The sequence below is a fragment of the Perca fluviatilis genome, chromosome 5 (genome assembly GCF_010015445.1).
Source record: "Perca fluviatilis chromosome 5, GENO_Pfluv_1.0, whole genome shotgun sequence".
In the NCBI taxonomy this organism is placed as follows: domain Eukaryota; kingdom Metazoa; phylum Chordata; class Actinopteri; order Perciformes; family Percidae; genus Perca; species Perca fluviatilis.
Window position 1 is genome coordinate 23,056,448 of NC_053116.1, and position 24,036 is coordinate 23,080,483.

General features: G+C 40.3%; 3 protein-coding genes across 6 annotated transcripts; 2 read left to right on the plus strand and 1 right to left on the minus strand.

Annotated features, from left to right (window-relative positions):
* Positions 1 to 601: 601 nt before the first annotated feature.
* sypl2b (synaptophysin-like 2b) lies at positions 602 to 4,888 on the plus strand. 2 transcript variants are annotated; one of them, XM_039800301.1, is made up of 7 exons: positions 602 to 774; positions 913 to 990; positions 2,133 to 2,251; positions 2,356 to 2,560; positions 3,036 to 3,224; positions 3,314 to 3,461; positions 3,723 to 4,888. In XM_039800301.1, exons 1-6 carry the CDS (start codon positions 757 to 759, stop codon positions 3,434 to 3,436), a joined length of 732 nt encoding a protein of 243 aa, XP_039656235.1. In that variant the 5' UTR covers positions 602 to 756; the 3' UTR covers positions 3,437 to 3,461; positions 3,723 to 4,888. The 2 variants fall into 2 exon arrangements, with proteins under 2 accessions (XP_039656235.1, XP_039656234.1); XM_039800300.1 differs by having other exon boundaries at positions 3,314 to 4,888.
* Positions 4,889 to 5,789: 901 nt separating this feature from the next.
* On the plus strand, positions 5,790 to 12,032 carry atxn7l2b (ataxin 7-like 2b). Of its 2 annotated transcripts, none has more exons than XM_039800302.1 (11): positions 5,790 to 5,970; positions 6,636 to 6,707; positions 6,800 to 7,115; positions 7,546 to 7,787; positions 8,093 to 8,175; positions 8,389 to 8,582; positions 8,988 to 9,168; positions 9,418 to 9,539; positions 9,883 to 10,533; positions 10,650 to 10,697; positions 11,410 to 12,032. In XM_039800302.1, exons 1-10 carry the CDS (start codon positions 5,874 to 5,876, stop codon positions 10,654 to 10,656), a joined length of 1,965 nt encoding a protein of 654 aa, XP_039656236.1. In that variant the 5' UTR covers positions 5,790 to 5,873; the 3' UTR covers positions 10,657 to 10,697; positions 11,410 to 12,032. The 2 variants fall into 2 exon arrangements, with proteins under 2 accessions (XP_039656236.1, XP_039656237.1); XM_039800303.1 differs by having other exon boundaries at positions 8,991 to 9,168.
* A 1,179-nt stretch (positions 12,033 to 13,211) lies between these two features.
* amigo1 (adhesion molecule with Ig-like domain 1) lies at positions 13,212 to 20,722 on the minus strand. 2 transcript variants are annotated; one of them, XM_039800305.1, is made up of 3 exons: positions 20,145 to 20,722; positions 19,808 to 19,899; positions 13,212 to 18,914 (listed from the first exon to the last, which is right to left on the minus strand). In XM_039800305.1, the coding sequence occupies exon 3, from the start codon at positions 18,809 to 18,811 to the stop codon at positions 17,273 to 17,275; it is 1,539 nt and encodes a 512-aa protein (XP_039656239.1). In that variant the 5' UTR covers positions 18,812 to 18,914; positions 19,808 to 19,899; positions 20,145 to 20,722; the 3' UTR covers positions 13,212 to 17,272. The 2 variants fall into 2 exon arrangements, with proteins under 2 accessions (XP_039656239.1, XP_039656238.1); XM_039800304.1 differs by lacking the exon at positions 19,808 to 19,899.
* Positions 20,723 to 24,036: the final 3,314 nt, after the last annotated feature.

The following is a 24,036-nucleotide window of genomic DNA, read 5'->3' on the forward strand; positions in this document are numbered from 1 at the left end:
TATAGCTATTTATTTATTTATTTATATAAAAATAAATTATATATATATATATATATATAAATAAATGACATGTTTAATTATTAATGTGGTGGTATGTGATATATATATATACTGTCTACAAATATATACTGTCTACAAATGTCATTGTGTTGAGGTTTATAGGCTATATAGATACTCTTTATTTATATCTGTACATAGTCAAATGTTTATGTTTACATTGCCCAGCTGTTGTCCTTGTTTATAGGCTATGTTATTTCTGTGTATATACAATGAGCACAACATAAAACCAGAGTCAAATTCCTTGTATGTGTAACACATAGGCTACTTGGCCAATAAAACTGATTTGATATAAAAGGTGTTCAGACTGGGAAAAAAAACACAGCAGAAATGTGCAAATAAACAGATCATAACAGAAATAAACTAGCATAGCTACATAGGCTACATACATACATAGAAATACATACACACAACCAAACAAACATACTGTACTACAGTTTACAAAACGTGCAGTAGCCTTAGCCTATCTACACAGACTCAAAACATACTGAAATCATAACCACATTGTGACACATTTGTCCAAGCAGCGCCCCTGTCGACCATTGACGCCTGAACGTCAGTGATCACGTGTCATCTACTACGATTCGCTGAAGTTGGAGAAAAGTTTGACAAACCTGAAGATCTTCCAGAGAGCCAGAGATTTGCTAAAGATCCAGAAAGGAGACATCGATACTAAGGTTCTTTATCTCCAAACACACGATGGAATCCGTCGCCCAGGTAACAGCGCTGACAGGAAGCGTGAAAAACGGTTAATGGCGCATACTTTATTTTTGGGGGCAAACACGCCTACTTGTGTGCGACTTCTTCTGCAATGTTACAGCGTCTTTTTCACAGTGAATGTTTATTTCTCATCAGAAAGTGCTGTCTTCGGGATTCAATCTTGACCTGGGACCTCTGAAAGAACCGTTGGCATTCATCCGTTTGCTAGAATGGGTACGTTTTTCCCTACATTTTATTCGCTATCCTTTTTACCATATGGCAGGGTATCTTATACATGAGCTGTCGATTCCTGGTATCAAAAATGCCTTACAAATTGATTTTGTTGTTTGTCTTGTGACCCACTGCACGCCTGGTAAAGCCATGACACTCATCCTTTTGAGCTGTAACACCGTTTCAAATATGTTATGTTAGTTCAGGGGGCGACTACCAGTCAGTATCTAACGTTAGCTAGCTAACTAGCTAGATCATCAAAATGTCTATAAAGTACAAGAAACATGTGGCACAAACTAATAGCTAATGTGTGTTAGCGTGAATTTTCTTAGTTGTGAAAATCGTTCTATTGATAGATTCTTGTTTTAAGTATTTTCACCTAATACAGTTAAAAAAACGAAATCAAGCACAAAAGTATTGTTTTTAACAAAATTGTTATCAGCCTAAAAATAATTATATTCTCTTGCTATGTTGTTTATCTTACTTCGATTTTATAAGACCAATCATTTTTGCGTGAATCTAAATCAAGTGACTGCAAACCTTTTATACGCTACTTCAAAAACTTAAATGGAGCTGGTATAAATAAACATTTCAAAACCGCACTCTGAACAACCAAAAACAACCAAACGGGAACGTTGTGTGGAGGTAACAGTGCAACCACAGGAGAAAGTTCCCGTTGGTTGGTTCCCCTAACGTTTAGGGAACGTTATAACCATGAGGGAACGTTCCCTAAACGTTAGTTTTTGGTTTGGTTCGAACTAACCTTTAGAGAACCAAAAACTAACGTTCCCCAACGTTCCCTAAACGTTCTGCGTTAGTGGGGATGTAGCTAATTAATGATGTATCTTATAATGTAGAACATTTCTGGTCAAATAACAATGTACAATATGTTAATATATGCCTTTGCTAGCAGGTAGCTATTGTTATAGCTATGTGCTTCCCCTTTCAGGTAAAAAAGTAAGGTTAGTATATTAGCTAGTCTTAGCTAACGTTACTGGTTTAAAAGTTAAGGATATGGTACGCTGCCAACTCAGCAGTTATGGCATCCGGTCATACAGACTATTTCCTGTCAAAAGTGTGTGTGTAACAGTTTAATCATCACTGTTATGCCAACGTGTCTTCTTATCTTGTGTCTGTGGTTGCAGGTCTTCTCCATATTTGCCTTTGCCACGACTGGAGGTTACAGCGGCACAACCAGCATCAACGTCCAGTGCCATGGGAGTCCCAGTCAAGAAATAAAGGCAGCCTTTAACTACCCATTCAGGTGTGTGTGTGTGTGCGCGCGTGCACAGTTTACACCCCCTCACAGTGAGGTGTGTGTTCAAATTATGTGTTGTCATAATTAGCAATGCATGTGTGTTTACACAGGTTGACGCAGCATCCCTATAGTGTTCCTGACTGCAAAATCAATCAAACCACTACCACTGAGTACTACCTGACTGGAGACCACACATCCTCGGCACAGTTTTACGTCTGCATTGGAGTGTTGGCCTTTCTCTACACCACTGCCACACTAGTCCTGTACTTGGGCTACCAGCACTTGTATAGAGAAACTAGTCGTGGCCCCACCGTGGTATGTTTGTCTGGATTCTTCATATTTTGCAGTTATTTTGGTGAAATGTTTGTGCTTAGCCAGTCCATCTACATATAGCTCAGAAATGGAGTAAGATGAAATGACATGGTGTGGACTTAAAAGAGCTTGTATTTGAAGCAGGAAAGTTTTGCATGTTTTCTTTGAGCTGTTGTGTCAGTAGAGATACCGCTGATCTGAATGGATTAATGTAGTTTTATCTGTGCAGGCAATATTTTAATTTATATTGCTTTTGTGTGTAAAATTTTGCATCTGACAGTTCATCCTGTCCTACAACTGGAGGTCAGAGAAAGTGCATTTAACAGAGTTGTGTAAATGAATCAGTGGGAAGGGTGTGGTTCCCAAGCAACTAAGGAACATACTGCACTAGGTAGTGTCCGTCCAAGAATGCTGCTTGAATAAAGCTATCACTGTGGTCGATTTAATGGTTTTAAACTGATTTAATTTTATCTCTAAGGACCTGTTGGTGACTGCTGCCTTGACCTTCATGTGGCTGGCATCATCCTCTGCTTGGGCTAAAGGCTTGTCTGATGTGAAGTGGGCCACCAGCCCTTCAACCATTGTAGCTCTTTCTGAGGTTTGCAAAGATGTCAACAAGTGCACCCCAGGTGCTCTGCCTCACATGGGCCGACTAAACGCCTCTGTGGTAAGTTGTACGCAAATTAGTCTTTTTTCAGACATGCTTAAACATAACAACGGCCTGGGATATTTGACTTATGTCTTATTCTTTGGCAGATTTTTGGTTTTCTTAACCTCATCCTTTGGGGCGGCAACTGCTGGTTCATTTACAAGGAAACCCCTTTCCACAAATCAGCCAACCCGCCTGCACATGTGGAGGGGGGAGTCGGGCCATCGTAACTCACCAGCTTCCACATTTCAAAATGTAGTGCTATTGAATGAGTCAATTTGGTACTAATTGTTAGGAAAAATAAAATAGATTAGAAGGTATACATTTCCAAAATGTACTGTTCCTTTTTTGCTAATTATTAATTTTACATTTAGGGCTGTATTATCTCAAATACATTCAGGAAAGGAACTTAAATTTGAGATGTTCATAGTGACATAAATTCAGGAAATTGTAGCAGTCAAAAATGTTATTCTCATAGATGCTCAGTTTACTTTTTTTTAACATATTTTTACCCAGGTATCCAAAACAAAGGGTCCCTTATCTCAAGTGGTACTGCAGATGTGGACTGTGCAGCATTGTTGGCGATAAATCAGAATGAAGCATCACTTTGTCAACTTCAACTGCCAACAGTATTTCTGTACCATGAATCATTTCTGCCATCAGCATTTTCTTTAAAAAAAAAAAAAAAAAAACTCAGGGCTGTTGAGTGTACAAAATACAGTATAGCTAATAAATTATTAAATATTTGATGTGCATCTATTATTAACAAGTCTAAACAAACTAACATTTCAGTCTAATCCTAAAACATATAGTAGGCATCAAAACATGCAGTTATGATGAATTCATGTTAAATAGTAGTTAATTGGAAAATTAATCCAGTTGCCATTATGAGATTATTTATAATGGGTGAAAGCAATTTTATTGCATCATTTTTGTGTAACGTTGTGTCTTATCTCACTGTGGAAGGCTAAATTCAGTATTTTAGCCTAACCGCTGAATATTATGTTGAATGTAGTGGATATATTCGTTCAGAGCACGTTCGCTCTTTATGAATTTTTAATTTAAAACTAGGCAGATGCTATTTGCACACAGGTGTCAGTAGCCAATAATGCTAACTGCACCCAGTTGTGTTGTCTAAACCTAACCAAGTAGTTGTTTCCTAAACCAAATTACAAAAATAAGTCTGTTACGCTTCTTCTATTTCACAACTTTTGCTCTTTATACTACTAGATGGCAGGGGGTGAAGGGGCCAGGTGTAAATAGCCACCACGTGACTATTCTCACCCAGGTGCAAATAGACTATTACACTTATTGGGGAGAATTTTGGATCTTTCCCCTGGATGTTTATAATGTTTACATTTCAAAAAACAAAAGTCCTACAGTATTTCAAAGACGATGTACCATAAATTGTATAGCCTTAGCTAGTGGTTAGTAATAATTGATTGAGCTCTAACCTGTTACTAATTAACTGTTTTTCTTGTTTTTGCCTGGCTTCTACCTCCACTTTCTTATAAGACAAGCTGTGTTTCTCTATTACTGCCATCATAATGATTCCCTACTTTGATATAGCCTTGCTTGATTCAAAGTTTCTAGTTTGATCCACCACTTTGTTGATGAAGGTGTCCCATAGATGAAACTGCATGGACATGAAATGCTGTGCATCATTAAAAGGAAGAAATGGACTTGTTGTTATGTGTCTGATTTTAGGCCTGATTGTTTCACTGGTGGAAACACACACACACACAAACACACTGTACATAATGTTTTTATCAGACAGGTGAATAAGATCTTACACCTCTAATGCACTGAGCATAAAATTCAAAAAGTGGACTGTCACGCCACATTTTGTGGTTTTCATGCTTTGAAGAGCTGAACTAGGTTTTGTTATTTTGTGCTGTTGAGGCTTTTAGCAAGGAAGGCGACGTATCATGTGAAACAGCTTGACGCTCATCAGGCATCATCAGCTGACACCAAAAACATTCACACACAACCCTTCAAATTAACCTCCTGACCCTCCAAGTGATCAGATGTGAAAGCATCAGTGCCTGATCCATTACTGCTAATACTGTAGGCGTCAAGGTTTAACAGATGAAATGAGCAATTTGACAGCATCACCTCGAGCTTTGTGAAATTGCACACTTATATTTCAACATTTAATAGACTAATTAAATTAGTCTTAATCAGGGAAAAAAATATATGAAAAACAATCATTAATTGCACCCCTACAAATTATATCTTTAATAAATGAATGCAAAGTGCTTTTCAACGGAGAAAATGGCAGCAAGCAGGTATTCGCACGGTGTTAAGTGCCCTTTGTGTTATAGCCCTATTTCTGCTTGTGTGTACAGTCTCTATCCACATTACATTTTATAATCAGAAATGTCTTTAGTGGTTGTTGTGATGCATACCCTTAAAAATCCAGCAAGGAAAATATTTTAATTTCCATCTGCTGCACGAACAAATAAAGATGTAAAAATTATTAGATATTATTCTAGCAACATTTGCGGGGGACCTTCACTGTTAATGTAACGACCAAGGGAAGAGATATTTGTAAAGCTGTCCTTTATTTGTACACGACGACCACACAGTTTCGCGGCCGCGAGCTTCGTGACGCGGATGTGATGCGCGTGAACTGACTGATCACCTCGTCAACGCGCAAGAGCAGCAATGGCCGCTTTGGATCGGCGAAATCCTAATCTCGACGATTTTGTCGGATTAAACTGGAGTAGTTGGGTAAATAGGGTGAATATTTTACCATCTGACGGTGAGTCGCACTCCCTGCCCCGGACCTGTTCTTCATCATGTCACGGTGCCCATGTCCTGTGATTTATTTGTTGTTAACGTTACATACACATAGAGCGGCATAAAGGGCGACCCAAACAAAAGACCCGCTGGGTCCTAGTGCAGGGTGAGTTTGCTAGGAACGTTAACTGGCAAGTGGCAACATACAGACAAACTAATTAAATAATTATTTGGTATCTTGTAATTTAGTGATAAAGCATTAGCTAGTAAATACAACGCTGACTTTTTACCTGTGGACAGGTAAATGCACCGTTAGCTACGGTCACACCTAACGTTAACAACAACAACAACAACTCTACGTTAATGTTACTTAAGTAGGATTTGTCCAGTTTGCTAACAGCAACATGTACTAGTCAACAGCTGCAAGTGGACCACATAACAAGAGAGTTGCTGGCAGTGAGTGTATATAAGGAGAGGTTTCAAGAAGCGAATTGTATCTGGATAACTTTTAAATTTGAGTAAAATCCTTCGAAACGCCCTCTAATCTGGGACACGGACTGATTTTAAACGACCTGTTCCGGGTTTTACTCAGCAAAGCTAGATATCATTAAACCTGCTTCTTGTAAGATGCTACAGGATTGTCCCATCCCATTATGTCATGCTGACTTGTTTTTGCCTTTCGTGCAGCTGGTTCTAATATTGAAGACAGCAGCAAGTATGGGAGCAACCGCTCTGAGACCATGACCCTCAGGAAAGAAGGTGCCTCTTGAAACCCAATTAATCTGAGCGCATCAGCATCACCTCAGGTTCACGTATTTCACGATAACTCCATTTTGTATTCTTCTCCACAGATATGCACACATTTGGTAAATGCCCAGCACACGATGAGATCTATCTGGTGGTGTGCAGCCACTGTGGCCAGGTGGTGAAGCCTCAAGCCTTTGAGAAGCACTGTGAGAGGCGGCATGGTCCTCTTACTAAGATGTGTGGACAGTCTTCTACTTTGGCTCCACAGCAGCGACCTTGCCCTGCTCGCCCTCTTTCAAATCATTCCTCCTCTAGAGAGAGGCAGAAAGATGGCAGACGTCATGAAGCCAGTGCCCCCGCCTCAGCAGCATCCCTGGTACACCAGCACAGGCCTAGCAAGGCCCAGAAGGAGGCAGTGAGGTACTGTTGAAGATTGTTTAGTTCATTGCAATGCAGGAAAAGTGTATTATTCTGATTTAGGAGGATTTTTTAATTTAGGGATTGCGGCCAAGTTTGCATCCTTTTTTTCCTTAATTTAACTAAAGCTATGAGAAGAAATATGTGGGTTTAGAGCTGACATTGAATGCAGTAACTCTCTTTGTTTATTTACAACTTCAATATGTCACTGACCCAGCTGGCAGAGCATCAAACTGTACACAAAGAATTACATCTAACATACAAAATGCTTTGCAATATGATCCCAGTTAGAATTTAGTTTAGTTTTAGTTTTTATGTGGATAAACTTTTACTTGGATAAACCTGAATTTGCTCACCTATTGTATCTAAATGTCAAGCCTGACATGCATACATCTCTTAATTTTGAAGTTTACTTCTCTAACTACCACTGCAGTTTTCCTTCAGTGGAGAAGATCCATCAGGAGAATGCTCCCTTCCCACACCACTCCTCCTCCACGCCTCGCCCCAGGGTCCCTCCATGGCACTCAGGACCCCTGCCCCCTGGCCACTGTTCCTCCTCCACTTCTCCGTCAGAGAGACCCTCAGTGCAGAAGCCCACAGCTGGGCAGTCCAGTGAGTCTCACAGTCCTCTACGGGGAACGAGAACCTACAGCCGAGTTTACAAAAACAGCAATAGTAAGTCTTCTGTTTGTACATCTGTTGTTCTTCCCCTGCTGCTTTTCTAGCATGTCTCCTAACGGTCAATGACCATTCAACTTTAATTGTATTAGCCTGGGTATGGTATGTTGTATGCAGCAGTTTTTATTTTTTATTTTTTACATTATAGTATAATTAGATTGTATGCATAACAGTTGCCTATTATTTTGTTTTGGAAAAATGACCATATGGTGGTCTGTAATCTCTCCACCAGCATGGATCATGTTGACTGTACGTGTCCTGCTGATGCTCACTGACTACTGTGTTTGTTTACTTTCCTATAGAGAAAGAATGTGACCTGAACAAACAGTGCAGAGTTCTGGATCCAGAGGGAAAGAAGCTGTGCAGCCAGGAGCGTATATGCAATGTAAACTCTCAGTGCCTCATGGCCTTTTGTCCAATATTGTTACCACTATCTTTATTGTTGTTCATTGTTAACAGAGATATGTGTCTTTTGTCGTAGAGGTTGCATTTGTTACTCGGTACAAAAATGTAGAAGATTATTTTATGTAATTATCATTTGTTTGGGATGGGATGTAATGCCTCTTTTTTTTCCTCCTGTGCTGTTCTCTCTACACAGACTGATTCCATCCACCAGCAGCAGAAAGCATCGGGAAGGACTAAGACCTTTGGTCAGTTGGCAGAGGAGCAGAAAACAGCCTCCGCAGGTCGAGATATAGAGCAGCTTCTTGTCAAATCAAAAGACAAAGAGCAACACCTGGAAGCCTTTAAAGAGAAAATAACTCGGAGCAGTAAAAACTGTCACATTCTCAGGTATGAAATATGATTTGTTTTTCATATTAAAAAAGTTAATTTGATTCACCAAAATACCTCTTGAGTAATCATTACAAATTGTTGCCGGAGATGAAATTGTAATTCTCTAAATCATGGGTTGAGATAAACAAGGGCACAATAACATAAAAGCTAAACAACATAATTACATACTTACAGTGTCGCGTAGTGATGCAAAATAATGGCATGTTGTAGAACAGCAGATCTCCAAATGTCCATCTGGTTAACTGTAGAGCACAGCTAACCTCTGAGCATTGCTACCAATCTCTACTTACACCTTTTTTTTTATTACACATCATGAGTTGACATAATAGGTGAAAGGGGCAAACGTGACAAGCATAGAAAATAAACAATGATTGTTGTCTTTGTATTCGCTTGCCTTCTAAGCAGGTCCGGGGAACCATCAGAAAGCGCTCCAGAGGAGGAAGGTGACAGCACTGTAGAAGTGCAGGCACAGCCTCAATATCCCGTCAACCCGAGTCTGCTGTCAGGCGAGGAGAGTGAAGACTATGAGCAGGAGGAAGCCACAGACCTGCCTGCCACACCATGGCACCCTAAACCACTCAGGGTGAGTGCAGGAGTAGTTTTGTATGTGATTGTTTAAGTGGAAGAAATGTAATTTTAAGTAGTCGTGATGTATGGATTTGGAGATTGAAAAGCACTGGGCTAATTAAGTTTCCTTTTCTCATTGAAAATAAAAAACAACAGGTTGGGCTCAGTGGATTTGCCTATGAATTATTTTTAAACTCGCTGTTTACACCTCTTAAAAGGACACATTAGTGTGTCTGTATTTATAAAACTGTTTCTGTTCTGTTAGCTATGCACTTTTGGATGCCGCACATTGGGCTGCAGCATCTTCACCTTCGATCGCCGTTTACAACACCTGCGGTTTGCCCTCAGTGCCATGCTGGAGCACCATGTCAGCACACACTTGTGGAAGTGAGTATTACTACAATAAACTATAGAAATATCTATTATTTGAGCAGGTTTCAAAGGCTCCGGCTGACGCCCATAAACATCCGCACACAGAAAAATAATAAGAAAAGGGAAAACACAGTCAGAGGGCAAAGTCTTTGCGATACAGACACTGCCACTTCTAGTGGGTAATAAGTGATGATTGAGAGGGGTCAGCCTTTGGATAATCGGTTTCATAACATTATGCTGCAGTTGATCCAACAGAACCAGGTTCAGGGTAAGTGAAAATATCTTGGATGTTCTGCTTTCTTTTCATTTACATAAAAAACAGGAATCCTAATCAGCTTTTTTCTTCTTTTACTTACAGGAAAATGCCGCAAGTATCATCAGGTCTCAGGTCACGTCATGTAACACCTCCAACGGTAGGATCACCGGTCAGGACTGGGGCCAGACCCTCTAACTCCACTGGCTCCCTCAGCCTTGAGTCTACCTCACTGGGACAATTGGAAACCAAAACCGGTCAGCACAACTCTCACAGTAACAAACTGCCTTCTTCCATTACATCTGCGAGACTTGGGCCTGGCCGACGGCGCAACCCTGTTGGGCGAGCCAGCAAGTCTCGACTGAGGGAGGAAGAGCTTATGCAAGATGCAAGCGCAGCACAGAAAGCTGCCAAGCTGTCACACAGCAGTGAGGAAAAATCCTCCAAATATATCCGGGATCCTCCCCTCAATGAGAAGGGCCAGCCACACGTCCCCTCCTCTCAAGGACCAGTAAATGGTACCTGTTCTTACGGGAAAAAGCCATGTCCTCCTCTCCACCGCCCCGCCCGCAGCAGAGGGAGGCCCCCAGGCATTCAGCAGAAGGTGGTAGGCTACGAACACAAGGGTCTTGCCCAAAAGCGCAAAGGCAGCAATGAGTCACCGCCCCTTGGCTCCTCACTATCCAGAACCTCTAAGTGTCAACGCTCGGGGACGCCTGTGCTTTGGGCTTGGAGAAAAGATCAGACTCCTGAAGAGTGAGTAGCAATTTCTTTTTTTTTTTTTTTTTTTCTTTTTAAAAAAAAAAAAAAATTTTTTTTTTTAAAAATAATTTTTTTTTGGGGGGGGGGTTTTTTTTTCTTTTTTTTCCCCGCCCATAAAGAGGACAGCCTTAAAAAGACCACCTGGAACCACTTAGCAAGTAAGTTGTCATTCCCCACTAGGGTTGGGTATCGAAACGCGGTGCCAATAGGGCACCGTTTCCGACGTAAACGGTAGTAACGAGACTGAATAAGAACAAAAATTTGGGTTCCTCATTTCGGTGCCTGACTTTTTTTCAGAAACATCGCTGCTTGGGACGCTAAGTTACCGTTAGCTAGTAGCTGGATTAAACACAATGGTTAAAATGCTGACAGCTTACCTTAAGCGGTGTAAAGTGTGACTGTATTTCCCTGTAGAGGATTCCAACACCGGGACGTAACAGTCCGCAGCTGCCATTGTCGTAAAAACTTTTTAAGTTATTGTAAAATACCCTTTTCCCATCTGGTGCTTGTTTTTGTCGTTTACCAGCAGTTTACTAGTGAAGTAGGTCATTGTTATAAGTTATTGTTATTACATTATTAATCAATCATTTCATTTTGACCATATGGCCTTAGCAATAAACAAGCCGTCCTTTAATGTCGCCAACAGTCGTTTTGTGCTCCTTTTTTATATTTTATATTATATACATTATAAATATATTATATATATTTTGGTTCGGGCACCAGCACCGTTTTTAAAAGTATCGTTTTAGCATCGGTATCAGAAAAAAACCAACCCAACTCCTCGCCCCCCTTTTTTGACAAATGTTATCCAAATAATGCAACGCCAAAATGCACAACTCTTCCTGACAACTTTTCTCTTCTCCACACAAGGAGGAAACCTGACAATGATCCAGTCACGCATTTAATCACGCGCTGAGATATTCCTCCAGTTGTCCCTGCTCAGCTCGCGTGCCAGATGTGGGGTTGTTTTCCAGCTGGGGATCTGTTGCTTTTTTCACAAGTAGCCTATCTTCCCTTAGCGACAGTCCGGTTGGATGGTGCGTTCAACAACAGGCCCGGCAATTTAACTCTTTGGCTGCTGGCGGAGGTTGGCGCATTAGTGAACCACTCCCTCTAATCAGAGTGTGTGTGTGTGTGTGTGTGTGTGTGTGTGTGTGTGTGTGTGTGTGTGTGTGTGTGTGTGTGTGTGTGTGTGTGTGTGTGTGTGTGTGTGTGTGTGTGTGTGTGTGTGTGTGTGTGTGTGTGTGTGTGTGTGTGTGTGTGTGTGTGTGTGTGTGTGTGGGTTTATGTCTTCATATTTCTATGCACAGACATCAGGAAAGAATATTTGTCTGCATGTTACCGTCTGTGTGTATTTTTGCAAAATGTCTATTTTTCTAAGTGATTGTCTCAGTTTAACAGTGTAAGAATGTAAAAATACCTCAATCTACTCATCATGCTGCTAAAGTGAAAAATAATTCCATGAAAAAACAATAAAAAATTCTTTAATCCTTTTTTTTGGTGAGTTTAGTTTACTCATTAATTACTCAAACTTTGAAAATTGGCTGATGCATTTGAAAGTTTTTCTTATTTTGATTGCTGCTTCTAACACTGGTGCTATCCGGTATTTTGGAAAATTAGTTGAGGAATTGAGCAGAAAGCATTGTTTTGTCCCCATTAAACCAGGTAGACACGATAAAGCTTAAAATTATTATAAAAATTAAATAACCGCTTTATTTACAATGTTCCAGTGTGTCGCAAGCATTACAACAGTTCCATGTGTATATATATTATACACACGTATAAAGAGGGGAGGTAATTGATCTAATCGGAAGACCCCGGAATTAGGTGTATTTGTGATACAATATGGTACGATATACCTAATTTTTAATTATGTGTGTATCAGTGATGCAGTGTGCAATTGTTTACTTTTATAGTGAAAAGTTGTGTTGCACCTGTCATACATACAGGTTATTCAAAATTGTTATAAAAATGTGTTATGCTTAGGTTTGTAGTTTAGATTCTTTCATCAAAAGTAGTTTAATATGGACAATTTGAAAAAACATTAACAAATTTTCTATTTGTACACTTGTATAAAACAGGCAAAATAATCTGTTTAAAGTTGTCAACTCTTTTGATTAGCAATAGTTTAGATGTGGCCAGTAAATGTCAGTGTTTACATACAGTAGGTCACTACCTAATTTTACCACTAGATGGTGGTATGCCATCAATGTTCTCAGAAAAAGCAGCATGATGACCCTTTAGCTTTTCCACCAAGTTATATAAGCACAGATTGTAACTATTGTGGTCATGTGAAGGTAATAAAAAGCTTAAATCTGTTCATGATAAACAGTTATAACTCACAGGGAGTTTATACGTGGCACGTGATCTGTGTAGATCGGACTTGCCGTACAGCTCTTTGATGAAATGTAGCTAAAATGTAGTCAGTTACTAATCAAGGAAATACATGCCGTTATATCTAAAGTTTCCCCAAATGGTAACTCTATATTTATTGTGTATGTAGCTCTAAACATTAGTCATAGAAAGTTTGGCACAATGTCACCGCTTTGTCCTTAAAATACTCCATGAGATATCAGCCACAAAGATTTAGAAGCAAATGAAATAGGATCATGTCACAGGTGATTTCTGGAAATAGTAAGAGACAACAGTAAGAATGGAGTCTGCACAACTTGTAAATCGTCATCTTTTTATTAAGTCAAAGGATCAGCAATTCTTTATCTTTAATGCCTATTAGGTTGCACCAACCTGCAGTCAGAGAAGCTCTAAGCGAACCATGCAAAGCCATTCCACTCTAGCTGCGAGACCTTTCTGATTTTATGGCAGTGACCAACCAGCTCATCTTTGAAGCCGTGGTCAATGAACTCAGTGCTTTTTATAATGTTAAAATCTCCATTCTTGTCCTGTGGACACTTGTAGTTGCACACTGTTAAAGCAGCAAGCTTTTAGCCTGACCACCTCAGGGATGTTTCCATATTGCCACTACATAGATGAACGGAGATGGATGTATTTCAGGCAGAGATCACTCCCTTCCCTAATCTGTGAGAACTGATCATTAAGAGAACAGTTAATGTACAATTAATGCAAATGGCACTTGGCCTGTGAACTGTAAAACAAAGTCTTATTGATGCTGCAAATGTGAAAACATCTGTGTATCGTATTACATTTGAACTTAAAACTGACATAGTCCTGAGAATATTTATTTACCCTCTGACTTCATATCACTTCAAAACCCATTGTGTATCAGGAATTCATTGGTGTGGGTAGAGAGATCTCTTAGTTTTCCTACATTCCTGGCTTTTATAAAATATTCAGAAAAGTTCTTGCTTTAATTGTTATAATGTTATCCGTTTGAGAACTCACCTTTGACTCCATACATCATCTGAAATAGCCACCAATCTGATTAAGCACTGTGCTTTCTTGTTGAATTCCTTATGGCTTTATGATACTGACTGAAAATAACTGGTGGCTACATACTCACTGTCCATTTAGGATGTATCAAATATTTCAAAACTGGCACTCCTGTGCAGTTTTTCATACATGTTTAATATATATTTTGTGTTTAACCATGTTGTTCAGCAGTCAAGTGTAAAATACATCATATGTCAATAAAAAACTAAACCCCACCCCGCTTAGAAAATAAACATTTATGGTTAAGACTTGAATGTTGAAACAACTAACAGTAGCACAGTGGCAGACAAAATGCAAAATGATCAACAACAGATTATACAAGAATACAGTTAGTACACTGGTAGAACATAGCAGTACACAATTTATCAATACTGAACACAGAAAAGTGAGTTTTAATACATATGTATATACTGTATATATAGATATATATAGGAAGGGAGATTTGCTTTGGAGAGAACCAAGCCAATCTTCTCTATGTTAGGACCTTCGCAATGCACTTAGTTTTTCTCTGTACAGAACTGCAACTTGTATTTTGAGTGAAAACTTAGAGAAGACCACGGCAGATTTATCTTGATTTACACTGGGGTAATGGGGGGCAAACACATTCTATTCCTTGATGGTTTGGCGGTTCAATGTGTGCTATAAAACAGCTGTAATATATGTGTATGATTTTAGTTTTTAGCCACTTCAGATTCTGTGATGTGGCATTTTGTAGCTTCTCATGCTGCCTTGAGTGGCCAGGGCTTGAAAGACTGATCCCATGGTGAGAAAGCAGGGAACAGCACGTGTATTTCAATTCTCGAGGGCAACATTTAGGGGCTGGATCCTTAAAAATGGGATAGATTCTTCGCTGATTGCAGCCAGTCAACAGTAGTGCTAAATGTGGCTTTATTTGAATGCGTCTTGTGGTGTTTTTGCTATTTTTCCACCTGGTATTCCTATGCGTGAGAGAGTGGAATGATTCACACACCACCTCTCTGATAAGTGTGACTTCCTTTTTCACCCACACACAGAAGATGTTGCGTTGCACACTGCAACTGTGAATATAACATCAATTTTGCGTAGAAACCTATTGCGCTCAGAAATATCAGTATATATCTTCACATTTGAGAACTATACTGATATTTAATTGCAAGATGTATGTGATTCTACATACCTATCTGTTCTAATATGTACTGTGGTGTTGAAGTGGAAAACTAAAAAGCATTCAGCAATTAATTTGAACATTATTTTTTCCAGGTTCTTATACTTTCCAATCACGGTGGGAGAGCAAATGTTCAATGAAAGCTCCAGGCATTAAATATACAGTACATACACTCATAAACAAATTAGAGACTACTTATTCATTGCTTCGTTGAATGATTGCTTTTAAGTCAGGCCAGCCTCGTAATGACAGAGGTAAAGCAAATACATCTGGGCTGAATTGAGGCTGTCATTGTACAGGGAGCCAAAGAGAATGGCTTTGTGTTGCTGTGACTCATGATAACACACCTATCCCCTTCTGCTCAGAGAGACAAAGACATGGAGAACAGAGGGAAGCTGCATCCCATCAAACGATGCAATTAGCATTTACGCAGGGCTAGCCTTTTTGCATTATGACCCAAACACCGCACAGTTTAATGAAATCACTCTTTCTTGTTAATGCCTGTTTTAAACCTTGTTAATGAAATATGCACAGCATATGAGGTGTATTGCATGGGAAATTCACAATAGATTAAATTGTAATTGTAATCTATAATATAATTGCATCTTCAGAAGATCACAATGTGTTACATTAGGTTTCCTGTCAGTAGCTACAAAGTATAAAACCAGCTCTCTACTGTCAAAGCCTCATCAGCATTACTCATAGTCGTTTGGAAGAACCCTGTAGGTTTTATTAGGTGGCACACTAATGTTTACCTGCTAATACGATATACAGCTTTTACTACCACAGGGCAAACCAGTGCGACACTTGTTAAATTATTGTCCATCTGAGCAAAATGGTAAAATCAAATAGTTAAATCTACGACATATTTTATGACATATGAATACACCAAGGTTTATGTTTTATTTGAGCAATGCACATTAAAATATGTTGGGGTGCACATTTTACATACAGGAAAGAAAAAGAAACAAACTTGAGCTGGCAGCTTTTAGCTTGGTATTTAACTTCCTGCTAGTGTGACTGAGAGAAACAAATGCTATAACTTTGCCAATAGGATGAGTCAAACTCTGCAGTACCTCAGTCTATTAATCCTTGTAAGGATGATGGTACCTGTCTATACAAAAGTGAGACAATATGTTGATAACCAGTCAAGACAAAATACTTCCCTGCATTTAATGTGTATCTGCTGGAGGAGTTACATGTTTTTAATTGTGTAAGCCTTCTTTTGGGTTATACTGTAAATGTGCAAGAACTAAGAGGCAACTATTTTGATATACAATTCATATATAAGCAATGTTCTGCCTCGAGCTGGTTAACTATTTTATACCATACCTCTTTGTAAATTGATCCCTATAGCTTTCTCCTGTATCGCTACACATATGACTGAATACAAAAAGAGATTGGTCTGATGAACTATATGAGTGTAACTAAGTATCAGCCATGAAGTAGGATGGAAATGACCTGCGATGGCCTCTTAATATAATGTTTGTGCTACTGCTTTCTCAATGACTAAATGAGAATCTGATGAATGAACATTTTCTTTATCCCACTTAAAGATCAGTACAGATCAGCCTGAGACCTCGTATAATGTGGGTTTATGGCATGCGGTTTCTCTATAGTGTCTCAAGGTTAACAACAGATGAATTAATAGCCTTGTGATGGCGGACGTCTCTGTCCCTGTGTTGATGAGGATGGGTAAATGTATCTATGCTCTAATGTTGTAGGTAAGACGCAATCTATTCTAGTCCTTGTAATAAATATAATTATGAGTCAAATCTAATTTAAACCATTGTATCATATGCTATTTCCCACACTTTAGCAGTTTAATGGATCACATCCTGAGTGCTGATATCAACAATATATCATCTACGTTTTGCTCTCATAAGACTTGAGTAGTTTCCACTGTTCATGTACACTGCCATTCCTTCACAGTATGAATATTAAGTGCTACAGATTAAAATGCTGGAAAAGTCCTGCTTATTGTTATTGTCGGCAACAAGACAAGTTTGTTTTTGTACTCTCTTTGAGATCATTATTTCCACTTGCCAGCAACTACAGATGAACATCCCTCCTCTGTTTCCTCCCAAAAGGTCACAATCACAGTTTGCCTTAACTAAAACGATGGCTCACGTACCATTTACATCCTGTTGTGTGGCATCCATCCTCTTTGCCGGTCTCATCTCAGACCACCATGGGAGTGTCTGAAAAGACGGAGCTGATGGACTCTGCTACTGACTTCTTTCTCTTTCCCTTCATAAGAGAACCAGCCTCTGCATCCAGATCATCATCATCCTCATCCCCATTGGGGTTCAGCTTGCCGTTCTGGCCCTGCAATTCCTTGGAGTCTATAAACGCCACGTGCCTGTTCAGCTCGGCCTTGAGCGCTGGGTCATCGTGGGTCGGTGTCACGCTGAGCATGGACGAGTGGATGCTGTCCTCACCCCGAGCCTTACCTTTATTGGGGCAGCAGAAGCAGCGACATGGTGTCAGGTAAAGATACATGAGCACCAGCACCACACTGGCCAGACAGCCCACCAAGGTGGTGTACGCTGTGTTCAGGGTCTCTCCGCCCCCGTTTATGGTGAAGTTGTGAACCTTCAGCACCACATAGATCGTCTCATTGAAGCCCTCGCTCATTGCAAAGCAAGTGTAGGTCCCAGAGTCATCATTTCTGATCGAACTAATCTGCAAACTCCCATCTGGCAAGACTTTGGCTGTCTGGTTGCTTCCAGGTGTCACCACCACATTCCCAGGCATCATCCAGGTCTTTAACATGTTCCTGTGTTTGGTGTCACAGCTAAGAATCAGCCTCTGCTCCAGAAAAGCCTCTTCATCTGCCTCCTTGAATGTGCTGCAGTTCATATGGTCATCGCTGAGATCAAAAACACCTACTTGGGTTTTTTGCGGGCCAGGCAGAATACACGTGTAGTCGCCTTTGAAGTCCACAGCGGAGTTCAGCTTTCGAATGTACCAATGAGCAAGGAGAGTGTAGAGATCACAGTGACACAGCAGAGGGTTATTGTGGAAGTAGAGACCATTTTTAATCCAGGCAGGCAGCACCTGGAGCTCATCAAGGGGTAATAGCTTGATCTTGTTGGAGGACACATCCAGGAGACTAAGCTTCTCCAGACGGGACTTTTCCTTGACCAGCTCCAATGGGAAACGGGAGATTTGGTTCTGGCTAAGGTAGAGCTTCTGAAGATTGATCATGCCGATAAAGGCTGAGCGATCAATCTGGGAAATTTGGTTATTGTACAGCAAGAGAACCTCCAGGTTGACCAAGGGCTCAAAGATGAACTCGTCCAGCAGTCGCAAGTTGTTGGAGGACAGGTCTAAGTAGCGCAGGTGCTTCACATATAGGAATGCCTCTGAAGACAGGAATTGGAGACCATTATGGCTGAGGAGGAGGTTATGGAGCTTCAGGAGCTTGACTGGGGTCCACTCAGCTCGCAGCCGCACTATCTCATTGTAGCTGAGATCCAGCACAGCAGTGTAGAGCGGTAGACCTGATGGGATGGTGGTCAGATTCATCTTGGAGCAGCTCACTATGTTTGAGGCGCAGATGCATGTCTTATGGCAGTTTAAGGTGGATGCTGCTGCCCCTGGAAGCCAGAGAAGAGCCATGCAGAGGGTGAGGGAAAGGACCCATCTCGGATGCTTACTCCAATGAGGTAATGTTTCCAACAGGCTGTCACCTGTTCTGGTGGAAGAATGCAACATGCTAGCAGTTGATCTAAATCCCAGAGAGGTTTACTACGATCCCATTCTCAGAAAACAGCATGGAAGAGCAGCTGGAGGATTCCAAAGCATTGCTGATTGAAGGCTACAAAAAGCAGAAACAAAGGCGATAAACAGATATTATTAGACAGATGTACAGATTGTACTTTAGATAGATAGATAGATAGATAGATAGATAGATAGATAGATAGATAGATAGATAGATAGACAAACTAATGCACGTTTATGCCATGGAGGTAAAGTATTAAAATCCTAACAGTACCACAATGGAAATCTGTGACACAAATGTAAACAGTGGACATATGAACTTGCCATCACTCCCACATTGAACACGTCTTTTTATAGGCCTACAAGTACAAACACTGCATAACTAATGCTGCTGTTTCAGATGCTATTCATTGTTTGTTTACATCAGTGATGTCTGTAAACACAGGTATAAAGCATGCCTACCTTATATGTTCAATTATAATCCCTTGAGACAAATATAAATACTATAGGTATCATTGTTCTAAATATACCTGGATGGCCTAAACAAAAAGTAACAAACAGCTGTTATTTATTAAAGTAGCACATTAAAGGTCATTTTATTCAATGAGAATAGGTGTTAAAACTCTAGAAATGCATCATATCTTGTATTCATTGTTTTGCAAGTAAAAGCTGAATATGCAAATAAAGGAGCGTGCAGCCAGACTCATGAATGCACAGCATGGGCTGACTGCAATATCTCCCTCTGAAATGCCAATACAGCCAAAAGGGGAAACATTAAGTAAAGTATCTGTATTGTGCATACTGTACAGTAGGCCTAGTTGAGTAAATGTCTGGTTAATTCCCACCTCTGAGCCCATGTGGACATGCAAGTATAGCCACTGTCTCTAGCCTCCTCGCGCATATAGGCTACGGTACAAACTTCCCCCTGCTGCGTTACACAATGCGCGTCTTCCCTCAAAACAAATACACACGCACACTACCGGTACTCACGCTAACCCATGTGCATTCACAGTCCTGGAAGAAATGCATTGATTTTCTTCCTTTTCCCATTTCCCTCTCTCTCCCTCGCTCTCCTTATCTCTCTGAGACACAGAAGAAAAAGAAGAAAAAAAACAGTTGTAGTCTAAAACATAAAGAAGAAACAAATGAATAAAATAAATAAAAATGGGAAATTATGCAACTATTTACGTTATGTCATATTCTGAAATGTCCTTATCCATTTGTGGAAGAGCTGTGCAAACGTTGCATTGCACCATTCTGCTCGAAAACAAACGAGCACAACATGGAAACGAGAGATGGAGAAAGGGAAACCGAGAGAGACACCTACCTTCGACCTGGATACAGCGATGTTGGATTTCATTAAAACAGCTCCTCGTCTGTTTATAATGTTGCCCCAGACAAATAGTCCCCGTCTGAATGAGTGTCTGCTGTTGAGGACAACAACGGATGCAGGGAGGAGGGGAGAGCACTAGCTACAGATATCCTCGCCAAAATAATCCTGGTCCACGCGGCATCAAAATTACGCAAAAAAGGTTACGTAAAGAGCAGACAACGCACGTCCTTTTAATTGAACTACTGACAACCACAGTTAAGCGACTCCGTATTAATTAGCTGCATTTGCTTTCAACTGTACACACACGAACACACATCCGTCCTTTGCAGATAATTGGCGCATTTCGAGCAGGTCCGGCTCCTGCGGGTCTCATCAGCAGCCATGGAGATAATTAAGAATGAGCAAGTCTGTAGCTGACAAGCTTCCCTGTGGCTCCTCGTAGGCCTGCTGCTGTCTCCGTGCAGTGCTGCTGCTGCAGTGGTTGACGTGTTTTCGGCAGAGGTAATGCGCTCAAACCCAGAAGGCGCTGCTTACCGAAAGTGGCCGCAAGATGCGCTGAGGAGACGCACTGCTGAAAACCCACGAGGGCACTGAAATGGAAAAGTCGAACCGGCCATGAAAATGTTATCCATTGTCCATTCGAATGGCCGTATGTAGGACAGGTCATCTCTATGGTAGTTTTACAACATCACCATCCTTTTTAGTCTACTATGATCAACTCTGCCCAGGAGCAGAGGTTATGTCATTGATTGATAACAATGGTCGGGTCAAGATTGACAGCAATTCTGCTGTGCTTTCACGGTTTTACTCCCAGGAGAAAAAACATCAACACACCTTTCCCCTCATTGTCATGCCCTGTTAACCTTCTCCTTTTGGTCTGATATAAACACAACATATTGCAGTCCCAATGCTAACCAAAAGTGATTTAGCTTAAACGAATGTATAATATAGTATAGCCTATTTGTTGGCATGAAAATGTGAGAAAAACACCCGGGCGGCTGGATATTCTTGTATGCTTATCATCTAAAATAAGACATAGATTTCAATGTGGCTAAATAGGGCCATACTAAAAAGTCACACATTTTTCTCTCCTTGTCACAGTCCATCTTCACTACCATCTGACAGCTGAATGTATTAGCAGTCACTACATGTTCTGGCTACTGCCACTATTCTTATTTGTCAAAATATATACGAAGGTACCTATTCACAAACTGTACTATCGTTGATTGATTAATAATCCATGGGGCTTAGAATGAGAAATGCATGTGGTACAGTATTTGTTGTCGGTTAATCTGTGATTGATAAATTAGTGATCCAGCTGCAGTTAAGTCATTCTGTATTTTGACAGAATGTATAACTGAAACCTACACAGAAAGCAGCCAACATGTAACTACAGCCAGTCTTTAAGGATCTTTAAAACTGAAGGGACACTCCTTAAATGATATTATTTCTGTGGGTATGTAGTTAGCCCAGGTAACCTATAGTGGTTTTACTATTTACCTCAGTACATAATTTTATGGATGAGAACATCAGTTGGCAATCCAACAATGATTTCCTCACATTGCTCATTCCATTTATGTATTTGATTAGGTCTTTTTATGAGCACCGGCAGGGAAAACCTTGTCATTTTTTACTCAAGTGAATCCGCCCACATGCTGCCTTTTGTGATTTTTTCGGGTTTTCCTCAATTCACAGATCTGCTGCAGCGAGCCTGGCTTTGGCAAAGCTGTGAGATCCTGCACATTGCCAATAAGCTGCTACACCATTGTAGCCTCCTACTCAAAATGCCACCAGGAATCATTTAATAAATGAATATTATAGCAGCAGGGGACACAGGATCATTTGAATGTCATATGAATTATTACGTCATTATAAGATGATGTATGAATGGGTGTGACCCTCTTCTGAGAGATTCAATATATCTTGATAACAAACCAGCACTCTGGCACCCCTGTAATTGGAATTATTTCAATATTGGTCAGACCCTAGAATTCATTCATTGAGTCATTTCGCTGATTTAATGCCAAATTTAAACTTATTTGACCAAGAGCAGAGTTATCCATGGGAGAAAAAGCAGACAACTACTGTGACCTTTTGTGCCATACTGTGCTTCGAATGTCACTTTGATTTAATCTGTTTTTTTGTAGACATTAGCTTTTTTTTTGTCATTATGCAGCCTGGATCCCACCCGTGTGAGACAGACAATCATGGCAGTAGTAGATATCATTTCAGAAATCCTGATGGAGCTGGAGTTGCCTTGAAAAGATGCGCTTTGGCAAGTGATAAAAACAGATTTGAAGCAGACTGAACTGCAGGCAGACATCCCTCATGATTTGTTTTAAGGAAATTCAGTGCCAAATAAATTCTCCAGGCACAAAATAAATCATTTGAAACATATTTTACTTGCTTTCCCTCTGAAAACATATAGTGTTTAAACAGTCAACTTCATCGTGAAAAAAAAGTGGGACAAAAATGGACTGATGATATTAATTCTCAGAAATGTGTTCCATAAATTAATATATACTTGCTGGCGACATCGCTTTCTCAGCAGGCCTCCATTAAAATTCCAGGAAACACAGGAATGAACCATTGTGACTGAGAAACCTCTGTCTGACCGGAGCACCGTGGCACTATGACTCTTGTGAGATTGAGCTGAAAATGATTAATGTTCTTTTTCGACTCCACTTCCTGCTGTGATAGGGATAGTGTTGCCTGGCAACTGACTGCGGCCTTTCATTGACTGTTTTGGCTCTGTGGCAAAACTGAGGTGGCCTTGTCTTCTCTTGTTTATCTCTGTGTACCTGCTCAGATGGAGTTTCTAGCACACATGAAGAATGACAAACACCTGCTACCAAATTCAATGTATCTAGTCCGTAATTCATCAGCATACATTGAAATATTAAAAATGTGATAGAACCTCTGCTTTCTCTGAAAAGCTGTCAGTCAAGGCAGAAATCCCTCATCCTTACGTGGTGGAAGCATTATTAAGTGACTATGGCTCTTGCAAACAGCACTTTAGCGGCCATGAAGCCATTTCCTCACCTGAGATGATCCGATCAGATTTCACAAATGGAGTTACATATGGAGTTACAAGAGACTCTGCATTCTGAGAGCTTCTAACCTCATTCTACGCATGAGAAGATTATCAGCATGACCTCTTGATCCCACTGATGTAAATGATGTTTACATACAGCAGGCTCTGTCTGTGCTCACTTCTCTGCTGACATGGTAAACACACTCTTGTCCTGGAGCCAACTGGTTTACACAACATAGCCAACACAACTGGATGCAACTACATGCTGGCTGTGCACATTAGACCTGCAACTGCGCCCACAACGTGTCACAAAATACAAAGGTTTATTTTTGCCCAAAGTTATGATTACTCTTATTGTCTCATTGCATTTGTGAACATGTTTTTAAACCTGCAAGAACAACATTTGCATAAGTAGATATTGTGAACTTGTTAGCAAAGCAGATACCAAGCAACATTATCTGGCCCCCTGGTGAATGTATGTCCAATATTTACTCTTCTCTGTTTTTTGTCTCTACCAACTCCTGAGGGAAATAAGCTGCTGCGGCTGAAACAAGGCTATGAGAGCACTGAGAGTGAACCAACAGAAAAGTTGCGGACCGGACAGCTACATAAAGAGCTGGAACTCAGTATAAAGCTCAGTAATGGTTAATACCAACTGGAAGCAAACTAATTGCGCGCCTTTGACATTTCTCACTTGTTGCTGTAGGCGTGTAAATGCTTGCAAGGTAGCAGGTAGCCTGCTTGTTTGCAAACAAAACAAACCTACAACATTTTCCAATAATGTATGTGACTTTGTGCCAAGCAGCACTTTGTTTTTGTTTGTACATGCAATCTGGGATGCAAGGGACATAA